The 13,979-nt window shown below is 37.9% G+C and overlaps 1 protein-coding gene across 12 annotated transcripts in view; it reads right to left on the bottom strand.

Moving 5' to 3' along the window:
• LOC145988576 (uncharacterized) overlaps positions 1-13,430 on the bottom strand; it is a 140,629-nt gene extending 127,199 nt beyond the window's left edge. For 6 of the 12 annotated variants that reach the window (XR_014441767.1, XM_083123544.1, XM_083123545.1 and 3 more), the window contains exons 1-2: positions 12,519-12,673; positions 1,462-1,595 (exon numbers count right to left, since the gene is read on the bottom strand). Coding sequence is in view for 11 of the 12 variants with exons in the window: in XM_083123544.1 (XP_082979670.1) it covers positions 1,462-1,595; positions 12,519-12,608 (224 nt within the window). In the remaining variant the exon portion in view is untranslated. Of the gene's footprint in view, positions 1-1,461; positions 1,596-8,960; positions 9,081-11,696; positions 12,082-12,203; positions 12,280-12,518; positions 12,719-13,147 lie in introns of those variants that run through there. The other 6 variants (XM_083123539.1, XM_083123538.1, XM_083123540.1 and 3 more) reach the window with 6 other exon arrangements.
• Positions 13,431-13,979: the final 549 nt, after the last annotated feature.

The following is a 13,979-nucleotide window of genomic DNA, read 5'->3' as shown; positions in this document are numbered from 1 at the left end:
ACATATTTTCTTATTTGCACGCAAACAATAACAAAGTTTCAGGCTGCAATTGGTGGGATGAGAATAAAATACATTATGTAGCACCCATTTGGTAAGAAAAAATATTTTGGAGACATGGGGATTCGAACCTAGTATTTCAGCTTACAAAGCTGGCCTTTAACCGACATGGCCAAAAGGCACGGTGAAGAAACAAAGTTATTTGAGTAATTCGTCCATAAGATTGCATCTTTTCCTGCCAAGCTTGAAACTTTTGATGTAGCTTCTCTCTAACTACATTAATTTGAAAGCAATACGCTTCATCAGATAGGGTTCATATACTGTACACATTGGTGACAAAATACAAGTGAAGCTTGTGCATGAAAATTAATAAAGGCGTTGGCAAGTTGTGCTTTTGTGGAAGATTAGCTATTCCAAAACTAAATGATTAACAGTCTCTAGTTCCCAAATATATAACGGATTCTGCTATGTGACGACGAATCTCATTAACCAACGGCACATAAATTATATTATTTTAAACTATTTACTTCAAAAGGAAGAGTCATTATTTTGGAATCTACGGTAAGAATTTTACGAGAATCACAATTCTATTATTGTGCTTCATTACGAGACCAACGTGCACCAAGTTAAGCCCGACAATTTTTACTTTACAAAAATTCCATTTACTGTTAAAGTTAAATGAGAGGGCAACCACTGACTTATTTTTAATAGCTTGGATGACTGATATGCCCGTGCCCCCTCGGCTGTGATAAAAACTCTTCTTCCTTTAGGATTTCTATTATTTTTCCCATCGCTTATTCAGTCCCAACTTTGCGATTCTGTTTGCCAAAGTGTATGGGGAAGGAGTTTTATTTATCCTTCAAGCCTTCTCTTGGACTAGAATAACACTATTTCCGAAAGATTTTTTTTGCATCATTTTCAGGAATTGCAACAGCACTATTTCTGTCTCACTTATTCTTTTTGCATTTTTTTTCCTTTTTGTTACTTAGTGTTGCTTTTCTTCCATTTTAAGCTACTCACGATGATGAAGAGAGACTCAAAAAGAACACCCATGCTCTGGCTAAATTCGAACCCGGGGCCCTCGTATTCTAACGAATTGTGATCACGAACGTCAAAAACGAGTTTCTTTTTAAAATAAATTTCAAGAATATTTCACATTTACATTACTTTGATTGCAGACGTAGAAATTCTATTACATTAATATTTATGCTGCAATATTTCCGTAAGCAATTTCCTTTGAGTTTGAGATAAACAAAATTCCCTGTATATGGTAAATTGATTGATAGTAAGCAACACTGCTGCTTTCCAAACACTTACTTCACCTGTACTTCCGGCCACAAAGCTGGACTTCAACTCAAACGAGTGTGCCACTTTTTGTGAACAGAAGTGTACAAAATGTTTATCTAAAAGCAAATTAAAAACATTAAGTAGCAAAATATGCGAAGTCTTAATGCACTAACTTACCAATCTGAATCAGCTGCCTTGACACAAGAAGTACTCTTTGAAATTTCGGTGAACATTTCATTTGACAAAGCTTCAAATTTTTCTACGATTTCAATATTTGGCATCTCTTTTCCTTCACGATTCATTTTAGCAAACTGAAAATAAAAAAGCAGAAAATGGTCACATGGACATGATGTAAGCACACAGAACTAAATGTAACAGATCCAGCACAATACTAATATATATATATATATATATATATATATATATATATATATATATATATATATATATATATATATATGTTGTTAGTTCAAAAGGAGGTTCATAGTTACGAGCAGGGGCGTGCCCTGACCTTTCGTGATAGGCAAGCGATGGGTGAATTTTTCGTTTCGGTTAATTATAACAATTTCAAATATAATATAGGCCTACACACATCCCTACTAACAATAATGTGCATAATGGTGAAGCATCGGGCTTGAGTGTGTGAAGTGCATACATACCGTAAAATCAAATCTTCGCTGCACGGTTTTTAAAGAAGGAAAACAGCCTTTCGATATAACTTTTAAATTCCAACCATGAAGAAAATTATGATTTACCTCATATTTGAGGGCAACTGTAAACTAAATTACGTTATTCTTTAACCCTGAAAATAATAAACATCCTATTAGCATAAAGTTTCGATATTAAATAAACGGATGGGTTTCGGTTTCTTACTTGGCTAGAATTATGAATCGTGACTTGTCTTCACTTGGATGCAAGCGCAGATGTGATTCTGCGAACGTTCATGTCTTTGCACTGCATTATAAAAATTGCTCAAGTCACTCACCGTAGCCTGTATAGTTCCATCAGTGGCGTGCTCAGGATTTTCGAAAGGGAGGTGTTATGTATACTTTTTCTTGGTAGTCAGCCCTCATTTTGTCATATTTCCTACCTTTGACGTTCTTTTTTAGGAATACTTGGTGAGAGGGGGGTTATAACCCACATAAACCCCCCCCTTGGGCACGCCACTGAGTTCCATGGCCCTAAATTTGTATTGAATAAAACGCATGGCCAACAAAATAATTTATTAAGATCATTGCTGCCACATAACCACATAATATTGTTGTACCGAGATGTTTTAAACTGCCTAATGAAAACTTTCCCATCTTTCTTAGTTGGTTTGGTTATGAACAATTCAGGACACGGTCGCTTATGGTTCACAAGCTCCAACCTTTCACGTTATGTTCTCGAACTGAATTGTTTTGAAAGAAGGCCCCTAATAATCAAGTCATTACCTGCAACACTGCAAATCGATGGCTCGTCTGGTATGTCAACCATGGCGGAAATTTTCAATGTAGAATCATACTTTTACATCAGGTACAAAAACACTACACAAAGAACAGAAAAACACAGCACAATATCACAGTAAAAAACAACACGCATCCGCAGCACCCACGCTTCTTCCCTTTCACCCAACCTGCAGTGTTACATACCCTCCATATTTCAGAGTAACTGACTACATGATGGATATGTTCAAGTACCGGCTGTGATTTCATTTCTTATAAATAGCGTACGACTGGTGATCACTGGCTAACTTCATAATGTAATTTGTTAATTACTATAGTTTCAAACATGAAAATCGTACCGCGTGAGGTGGTGCTACGGACGCACAGAAAATTCTGGAAGTTAGCAACCTTGTGGCCAGTGTGGACGAATTCTTTCCAACACCCTTGCCAAAAACAGATGTGGGCTTGGGGTTGCTTGCCTCGGTCTTTTTTCTTCGTGAACGGGGATCGCCAGTGACCATGCAAGAACTGCATAAGTCACTCGAAAAGCGGGGAGAAAGGCGAGCAGTCCTCTTCATCTAACGCAGTGTGTTGTGCCGCATCGCCCAGCGTCGTCAAGGGTGCAGCCCGTTTATGTTTGAAGCCAATAGAACAGGAAATAGGGGAAATGAAAATTCTGTAATGTAAATATCTTATAGTAAATAAATTCCATTCTAAGGTGTATAAAGGCATTGAAAAACACGGACTTAAGATATCAAAAGTGTTTTAAAAAACAACGCAAGCGGTGCTTGCCCCGCCTTTCCTTACCGCACACTTCTGGTTACGAGCGACGTTCACTGAGCAGTAGCTAGTCTAGCAGAGATAGATCAATGAATCTCACATCTCTAATTATTTTCAATCAAAATATTCACTGTCTTGTTAAAGCTGCAGTTCAATGCAACACTTTTTTTTTCATGCAGTTTTCAACCCTTGGTGCGATCCGGGGGTAAAACTGGCCTAGCTTGCTCTTCCTCCCCCTCACCAGTTCCAGGTACAAACGGCCATCCGAAGGAAAAGGGAGATTTCTGCCTCTACCTATCTTGCCCCATCGCTCCCCCCCACCTTGCAATGGTTGAAAGCCCATGCTTTCAGGTCCCCCAGTCTATCGCCTATAGGACAGACAGGGGATTGGTGTCCCTTTGATTCCTTTGTAAATCCTCTAAAGAACTCAGGTGAAAAATTTCTGAAGTACATATGTTCTCTGTATTTACACAACCTTTTACACGTTGCATGTATAATATGGGATGTAGTTTTATTATTTATGAAATGGGAACATGTTATGTGCAGACAATAATGTTATGCTCTCTTTTTCTTTTCTTTTTTTAAACATGGAATATATAATGATTAAATTACAAACATGTGCTCAGGCTCTCTCTCTCACACTCTTGGTTTAGGAGTGTTTTATTTAAATATACTAATCTCTTGGCCTCTAACAGTCATAAATACGGATGTATTTATTAGGGCAAGAGAACGCACCTTGATATTGTTGTTGGTTTGGTTTATTTTTCTTCGCTTTTCTGCCACATTTGGTTATCGCGAAAATGAGGATGAGTTGTGATATGATGAAATTGATGAAGGGACCTCATATGAACAATCCAGGCCAGGATTCAAACCCGTGATGAGTGTACATTCTTGTTCCTATGTGTTGTACTCTGCAGTGAATAATGAAATAATTTGGAATGAAAAATGTATCTCAGAATTCAAAAGGCCAAATTAATATTATTGAAGAAACTACAAAAAAGTGTGTTCTGTTACGGTTTTGTTTCTGTGCATAAAGTGGACTTACAACACCAAATCAACCAACCGTGGGGGAGTGGTTATCACAAAGCGCTACAACACCAGGAGTTCCAGGTTCGAACCCTGACCTGGGTATGGGTGTTCTTTGTGTTTGTCCCTTCATTAATTTTATTGCATCATCTTCACAATTAACCAAATGTGACAAAAAAAGTGACGCTAAGTAACAAAAATTAAATCAAATCATTGAATGATTGCTTGATTTGGCTTATCTTACTTCGCTTTTCCACCACACATGGCCAAGCCGAGATTGAACCCAGGATCTTTGGCTTAGTAGCCAAATCAAATCGTTCTTTATTTCTGAATGGGGGTAGGGGTTTCGTATATTTTTTTTTAGTACTCATTCATGAATTGCACAATTGCAATCTTTTCCTGTTATTGACATTCTTTTTTTTTTAGGGAATACTGAGCCCTAAAGGGGGGAGTGGTATGACCAAACCAACATCCCCCCCTTTCAGCAAGCCACTGATTGGTACCCCAGGTGTCACCGCACATCACTGATAGTTACAAAAAAACAATGATGATGAAAATATACACTCTAATAACCTAACAAATTCTGAAGTATTGGAAACAAATTCAATCTAATAAGAGACAGTAGAATAAAAATGGCTGTATCTACTCGGCGCACCAGTGGTGCACCTGTTGGGATGCTACCACAATGGATGCATTTGTGGCGCAACTCTCCCAACTCATTATCCCTTTGCTACTATTCCTCAACTCTGTTGTTTCAAAATTAAGGCACTGCAGAAATTATGTGTGCATCGTGCTCCACAGTAGGGGAGGGGTGGAGTAGACTTCACCATGGTCAGAGCTGCAGGGATTGAGGGGAAGGTACATGAAAGTTTCCAGCCGAAGGGTCTTGTGTTTATAGTCCCTATATATCTGTTGGAAGACTTATTCAGCTACAGGGGCATTCCATGTGAAATCAACAAGTGAAGAGGTACACATTTTTACTGGACAAAAAATCAACAGTTTGGTGTGCTGAGTGGGAACTGGCGTTGTCATGGTGAATAATAGCGTGACAATTTAGGTTTGTTTTACGCAATTCATAGATGACCTCTGGCAAACAAATTGTTGTATACCCTCAGCATTTACAGTCCTTTGATCTTCTAAAGCTATTGTTGCCACATGTGTGGTATAGCCGAAGAAACAAGCAATCATTTGCTTGGCACCACTCCTTGAACAAACAAATTTTGTTGGTTTTGGCTCACTTTGAAACACCCAAACAGTAGATTGATGTTTAGTTTCGGGTTCGTATGAATAGATCCAAGTTCCGTCCCCTGTAACGATGTAGTACACCAAATTTGACTTGCCTCGGTTGAATTTTTTGAGCATTTCTTTACACCAATTAACATGAGTCTGTTATTGAGCTTCAGTCATGTTGTGTGGGATCCAATGGGTTGAAAGTTTCTGTATGTTCAGATGACCATGCAAAATGGTATGTATTGCTTTCATGTCAATGTTCAAGGATGCCTGAATCTCACTGTATGTTACATGCCGATCTCTCTCAATCATTTCACGCACAGCATCAACATTACCAGCAACAACAGATGTGGATGGACGAGCTTCACGAAATTCATCACTGAGAAATGTGAGACCACCCTGGAATTCTGAAAACCAATTGTACACAGTCCTATTGGATGGCGCTTCATCCCCAAAAGCCAAATGAAGTCGCTCGATGCATTGTTTCAGTGTTAAACTACATTTGAAATCATAAAAAATCATTGCCCGAAAGTGTTCACGAGAAATTTCCATTTCTCACACGAAACTACTACGTAATTCAAACTGATGTGAAAAATAAATGAATAGGCTTAAACAAACAATCAAAGATAATTTAAACATAAAAAGGTCTATTCTTCCGATTTTTATAATAGCAGAACACTAGTGCCACTGTTGGTGGTAGTTTGCAGGAACTTTTCCAGCAACCCTCTTGGCATGTTTGGTTACTAATTATAGTCGTACCAGTGTACATCCTGAACGGTGCATGCTACGTTGAAATTTCAAGCACTTTAGATTGAAACTCACCTACTTCCACAAACTCTCCTTTCCTTTCATTTTTCATTATGTGCACTAATAACGGAGTTGGCTATGGAACTGGACTTTTGAGTCACCCTGAATTTTACAATAAACAGGAATTTAAACATCAGATTCATGTACATTCATTCAAACAATATTGTATTTGATTTACGTTAGACTTTTAATTTTGAATATTAGGAATTTGACTATAAAAATCTGTTATCATCCTTAACATAAATCTAACATAACTCCGGATCCCATTGGCGTCCCATTTTTAAATTTTGTATACTTATTGAGTAATAGTATATGTATGACATGTAATATTTTTAAATAAATTAAAAGACCAGTTTTTGAGAAAATGGATACCAAAATTTTCTTTATATCACCTTCAATTACTTTCTTTAACCTGGCAATAGGCATTCTAGATCTTGTGTTAAAGAGCCTTCCAAGACATTTCCAATGCTGTATGAATCACTTCTATAGGTGCCCTGGTTGCCGAAATATTGTAATTTAAAGTTAACAAGATGTTGGAAAATATTGTCAACATCGCACAGTTTGCAACACTGTAATTTCGGAAATACAAAAGACATGGAATTGCAAAGTTGCATATTTTCCTACCTCAAGTGGTTCTTCCAGTATACCAAAATTCAATTGAATCAAAAAATGTAAGAATGAGGTCCATGCTGATTTGACATGGAATGACCCTATAAGCAGCAAGTTAATTGGTAAACAAATCTTTCTGAAATGATGTCTTTGAATTTAGGCTTGACTCAAGACTGGAATGCTCGCTGCAATGCTGATCCATAGGGAACGGATTTTATAGTGCGGCACCTTTCCAAAAATATAGCTGTTTTTATGCAGATTGTTTGAGATGTATTTTAGGACTTGAAATCAAGTAAAATGAACACACTTTGTTGCACCTTTCTGTGAGATTAGCACATGTATCCCCTTGTACCCTTCTTTCATGCTTCAGCATCTTCTTCCTTCCTTTTCTTTCATGTTTTGTTAAAAAACTGGGACAGAAAAATATACGATTTTCACTCTTCTTTAACAGCCACATAAAATCCTATAGTCTCACTTTGTAAAGCAGAATGAGCTATGAAATGATACAATATAAATTATACCATGTTTACCACTGCTACAGTGTTTAATACAGAATGTTCATCTAACTGGAGTAGACCTCAATAAACTCATTTTATCAGCACCTTTTTGAGAACATTTTCAGAACCTTTTTTCCCTTTCCTTACCATAATTTTGCACCTTAAAATCCGTCCCCTACTGATCAGTCATGGAAAGTGTCATATTTGCGAGCTTATAACAGCAAGGTTATGATAGGTTTTTGAATAGTCCATAAGTTAATTGCATCAAAGAGAATGAATGATGATTAGATGACATCGATGAATGAACACTCACAAAAGAGCTCGTACATGAGATATTTACTTGTTTCAGCCCCTACAGCAGATGAATAACTCTTCATCGAAAGTGCACAGAAAAGTTGCATCACGTATCACCCAAATAAGTTGGGAGAGTTGTCGGAGTAGATTTGGCAGTCATATTTATTTAAGAAAGCATGTTTTATTCTTTTTCGCTCCTTTTATAACCAAATGCAACAAAATGAATTTCTTGCGAGACAATTCAAATGCTTCGTCATAAAGAGAAATCATAGGAGTAGGTAGTTTGGACTTTGGATTCAGACAACACTATTATTATTTTTTTTTTTTTAATTAAAATACTTTGGGTGTGTCAGCACTGAGGTTATTTTGCACCCGTCACACTATACGGGGTCCAGCTTCTTATGATAACAAAAATAAAAGTGTTTCTGAAAACTAAAATTTCCTCACCTTGGTTAAAAGCTGAGGCTAAAAAGGGTGCTCAGCACAAATAAGGACAAAACACAGGATGACACAGAATTATACTGGCCATGGGGCCAGTCGCCAGAGCCTCGTTAGTCTGCAGTCCAGGGTGTACTATGTGGAAGTGAGGTTGACTATTGGGTGCACTACATGGAAGGAGCGGAGCACCCCTTACACCCCACATCACTAATATTAGCAGTCTCCTTAGCACTTCCCCTAATGTTACCAAACAGACAATAAGAAGATATTTTCCATTAATATTATCGGTGGAGAATCAATGGTTCTTTAGTACATACTTCATGGCACATCAAATATGCATGTGAAAGAGTACAGTAGTTCAATAGTAAATACTATTACAATGGTAACATACTAGTCACATAACAACTTGCACATTTGGTACTACTTTACTCTAGGTGAGACACCTATAAATCATTTCTTTCGCACTTTTTTACATTGCTAGTACTAGTCTGCATTGCGGAACATTGCTTTAGGTGAAATAATGAATTTCTAATGAAAATAATGTCTATTTCTTACATTAACGAGTACTTACTGTTCTTCCTATTTCCACACACAATATGGCGATAGTTTACCCGTTCATCGCACGTTGTGCCAGTGTTTTGTCGATTGGGAGTGTGCATGCAGTGTTGCAACCTTGTCCACCAAAAAATACCTACATTTAAAAAAAAAATTAAAAACACTTCACGAAATTTTTTCATGAAAAAAGGGTACTATTATCGTATGAGGGAAACACCTACGAATCATATATTTCCGACTTCTTTACATTGCTAACGTGTTATTTTCGAATGTGGAACATTTCCTAAAGTGAAATAATGCATATCAATGTCTATTTCTTAGATTTACGAGTACTTACTGTTACTTGTTGTTTCGAATCTGTAACACATTATGGCCATGATAGCGTACTGGTTTAGGGGGCGTTCTGAGTGTGTTTTGTCCATTTATGCAGTGTTGCAACCTCGTTCACCGGAAAATATCTACTTTCGTGTCCGGATTTGAAATTATGCTAATACATCGCAAACCATTGACGTTAGCCCCAAAAACCATTCACCTTAGCCACAAAAACCATTCACGTTAGCCCCAAAAACCATTTTCCGTAAGGTAAGGTTAGGTTAGGTTAAGTTAGGCAAGCATAGTTAAAAAAAAATAATTAAAAATACTCGACACGTCATGTTCTAGTGAAAACACGGTGAGGCTGAAACACTGGCTACGGGGTTGCATCATCTTAACACACGGAACATTGCACTCTCGTGCAGAAATCATATGGCGGGAGCAGAAACAGCATGTCGGACAGAGATTTTCGCAGAAAACAACACGCATTCACATTTAAATGGATCAAATCTACATTCAGGAACTTCCACAATGCTAAAGAAAATGATTTCCATAAGTACTTTCTCCTGTAAATTTGAAGGAATCCGTTTCCCTCATACATAATGTTACCGAAAAAAGTTCAATTTTTGACAAAGAGTAATTATTAAACCATTGACGTTAGCCTCAAAAACCATCCATGGGTAGCCCAAAAATTCACAATAGCCCCACGAACCATCACGGGGACGAGGTATGTCTGTTAGGTTAGGTTCCATTAGCACTCCTTTTCGTTCAATTTAGCATATACGGACAACATCGGTTTTTCTCGATGAAAGAAAATACAAGGAATTCATTTAATTTTAACTCTCCACATCCTGCATTTCACTTATTTTTTCAAGATTCCGTGTTGAATTACAAATTCCACGTCATCTTCCACACCCGGCAACAACTTCACGATGCATCCTCGACATGGCGTGGGTTGAAACACTGACTATGGGGTTTACGTCACCTCACACACAGAACATCGTGCTCTCATATAGAAAGTTAATGGCGGCAGAAGCAATAGCACGTCGGAAAGAGATTTTCATAGAAAACCACATGCATTCGCATTAAAATGGATCAAAACTACATTCCCCAACTTCAACAACGCTACAGAAAATGATTTGCGTACTTTCTCCTGTAAATTTGAAGAAATCCGTCTCACCTATAGTAAAGAGTTACCCCACGTTTTAATAAAAGAGTGGTGGTAATGTTACCACTTTTTGTCTTATCCGCTCCAGCTCACCACAATATTTTCCAATGTTAGACTAGGCTTACCCAATAAAGGGGAACACCTCTAAATGTTTAACGATTGTAAATGAACAACAAAGTATCACAGAACAGTGAAAATGATTGTTACAGTAAATTTCAAACTTGTTAAAAGTAAATACCACTATTTGGAGTTTGGAAAAGTGCAATTCATTGCTGAAAAAAAGGTACTACTTTACTATACCGGAGACACCTATCAATGATTTATTTCGCAATTTTTTACATTGCTAACATACTATTCTGCATTGCAGAACATTTATTTAGGTGAAATAATGAATTTTTAACGAAAATAATGTATATTTCTTACATTAATGAGCACTTACTGTTGTTCCTTATTTCCCACAAACCATCCACGGGTAGCCCCAAAAACCATTGACATTATCCAAAATTTCATGATATCCCCACAAACCATCACGGAGACGAGGTATGCCTACAAGGTTAGGTTAGGTTACATTAGCACTCCTTTCGTTCATTAGCATTTACGGAAAATACGAGAGCGTATTGTGCTCTCGTGCAGAAAGCAAATGGCGGCAGCAGCAATAGCGCATCTGAAATAGATTTTCGTAGAAAACCACATGCATTCGCATTAAAATTGATCAAAACTACATTCCCGAACATCAACAACGCTCAGAAAATGATTTGCGTAAGTACTTTCTCCTGTAAATTTGAAGAAATCCGTCTCCGGTATAGTAGTGTTACCGAAAAAAAAAAAACAGATGTAAAAACAAGATGTATGCAAGAAAACGTGCATCATCAAGGAATTATTCAATCATTTGTAATGAATTCGTGATATACCCAGACGTCACACATTGAAGAAAGAAAAAGTATCACAGAATAGTGATAGTAATTGTGAAAGTAAATTTGAAGCCTTGCTGAAAGAAATTAGCACTGATTGTAAATCCAAAAAGTCTTATTTGTCAACAAGAACATGTAAAAGTATCTCACGCAAACATTACTGTTTCCTCATCAACAAAACATTCGCCAGAGTATTGCCATATTTACTTGTTGCTGGCTCTCCACATGAGGTTCGAAGGGGTGCCATGCTTGAGACCCTCCCAACTACAAAAGCATTTAGGGTTGTTTATGCGGTAAATATGCGATAACACCCGGACACTTTTCACTCATTTATTTCCTTAATTTTACCACTGGTACTTACCTATTTTGCCTTGCGGAACATTCTTTAAGGTAAAGCTATGCCTTTTTCCATAAAATACTGTCAACTTTTCATATTACGATTGATTATTTGTCTTACTTGTTCCGCTTCTGTAATAGACAATATGGAGTGCACTCGTAATGGATCAACGTGCATCATGACACGCCAGCTTGTGTTTTGTCGATTTTCAGTGTGCAGGCAGTACTTCAAACCTTCATGACGGAAAATTACGTACTATTTCGATTTTTTTTCATGTTTACCTCCACAAACCATGCACGTTAGCCTCAAAAACCATCCACGGGTAGCCGCACAAACCATTCACGTTTGCCCCAAAATCCATCCATGGGTAGCCCCACAAACCATTCACACAAGGTTAGGTTAGGTTCCATTAGCACTCATTTCACCCCTAAATTCATCGAAAAAAGGAAGCACGGCGAACATAGTTAAAAATAGAAATTTTCGTAAAAAGAAGGCATTGAAAATGCTCTGAAATTGCAGGTTTTAACTTACGTGGGCACGTTTGGAAACCCTGCAGAGATCGCATGACTTTCAACGCTCTCGCCATCTGCACGCACACAATGGAAACAACGGCATAATATGGCAGGCAATGCAAGTTTCTTACATAAAAAGTAATTAATTCTTGTTCGGCAGCATTACACTACGAAGTTTTTACTTTCTGTGAAAGAAAATACCTCGAAGAACGTCCAGAATGCTAAAGAAACTCATTTCAGTAAGTACTTTCTCCTGTAAATTTGAAGAACTCCGTTCGGGCGATATCGCATATTTACCCAAATTTCAGCCGTTTGTCCGATACGAGAAATTTACCGTTTGTTTGGAGTTCCAGACAGTGCTTTCTATTGTCCCACGCCGACGAAAAATATATAAAAAGTACCTTAAGGACGCATCCCGCCACATGTTACTTCACATTCCCGAATAAGTTTACTGCATTGCTGTAAAGAACACATGTAATCTGTGCAACACATCGCATCAGGGCTGTTTCAGTCTTATGGGAGATTGGTTGACCGTAGTTAGTATTCTGTGTTTCTACTGTTCCTCGCGAACCGGCTGAAGTCAAATTCCTGTCCATATTCACGAACCTTTTCTTGTACTAAATTTTATTGCGAGAATGTGAGTAAAATACGTGTAATATTTAAAAATAGCACCGGCAATGTACGTATTCTACAACTCTTTTATCTACACACACTATTTAGTTTTTAATTTGGATAAGTAGCTTCATCCGGCCGACCAGTCTGCTTAAATTTTGAAATTATGTCGTCTGATTCTTGTCATTAGAATATTATTTTGGGGATGCGGTAAGTGTTGCCTAATGTAGTTAATGAAATCGTAATTTAACATTGTATGAAATCACTGCGTAATACTTATCGGTAAAAATTTACTATCCTTCGGACACCTCTATTTTTTTGGTTTCGTCAATTTTTGACATTGATACTTACGTATCTGCTTCCCGGAACATTCCTGAAGGTGTATTAACGTTGTTTTGATGAAATTAATTGCAATTTTTCACATTACCAGAACGTCTTTCTGGTAGGTGTTTTCCCTTGCCTGAGATACAATATCGCGAGTACACCTTCCTACATAATTGCGCGTCCGGCTTCTCTTTTGCCAAATTTTTGACATTCAAACTTACGTATCTGCTTCGCGGAACATTCCTGAACGTGTATTGACGTTGGTTTGATGAAAGTAAGAGCAATTTTTCACCTTACGACTACTTCTTCCTCCTACCTTTCCGTTTGCCTCACACACAACATGGCGCGCACACCTTCGTAAATAATAACGCGTAGGAATGACGCATCGGCTTTGTTTTTTCTCGATTTTCAATTGTTATGCAGTGTTTCAACCTTCGGAACCCAAGAAAAGCCCGTCGACAAACTTAATCAAATCTATTTCTTTTTAACTTTATTTTTCGCGTTCTGACACCAAATTTTAACTATGTATCCCAACCTAATCAACTAACCTATCCACGCACCAATGGTTCGTGGGGCTAGCGCCAATGGTTCGTGGGGCTAGCGCCAATGGTTTGTGGGGCTAGCGCCAATGGTTCGTGGGGCTATCTTTTTCACTATTGAAACCTTTGCGTGGCCTACTAACCTATCCACGCGCCAATGGTTTGTGGGGCTAGCGCCAATGGTTCGTGGGGCTAGCGCCAATGGTTCGTGGGGCTATCTTTTTCACTATTGAAACCTTTGCGTGGCCTACTAACCTATCCACACGCCAATGGTTCGTGGGGCTAGCGCCAATGGTTCGTGGGGCTAGCGCCAATGGTTT

The sequence above is a fragment of the Lepisma saccharinum genome, chromosome 6, assembly GCF_977018435.1.
Source record: "Lepisma saccharinum chromosome 6, izLepSacc3.1, whole genome shotgun sequence".
NCBI lineage: Eukaryota > Metazoa > Arthropoda > Insecta > Zygentoma > Lepismatidae > Lepisma > Lepisma saccharinum.
This window is presented reverse-complemented; position numbering and strand designations above follow the sequence as displayed.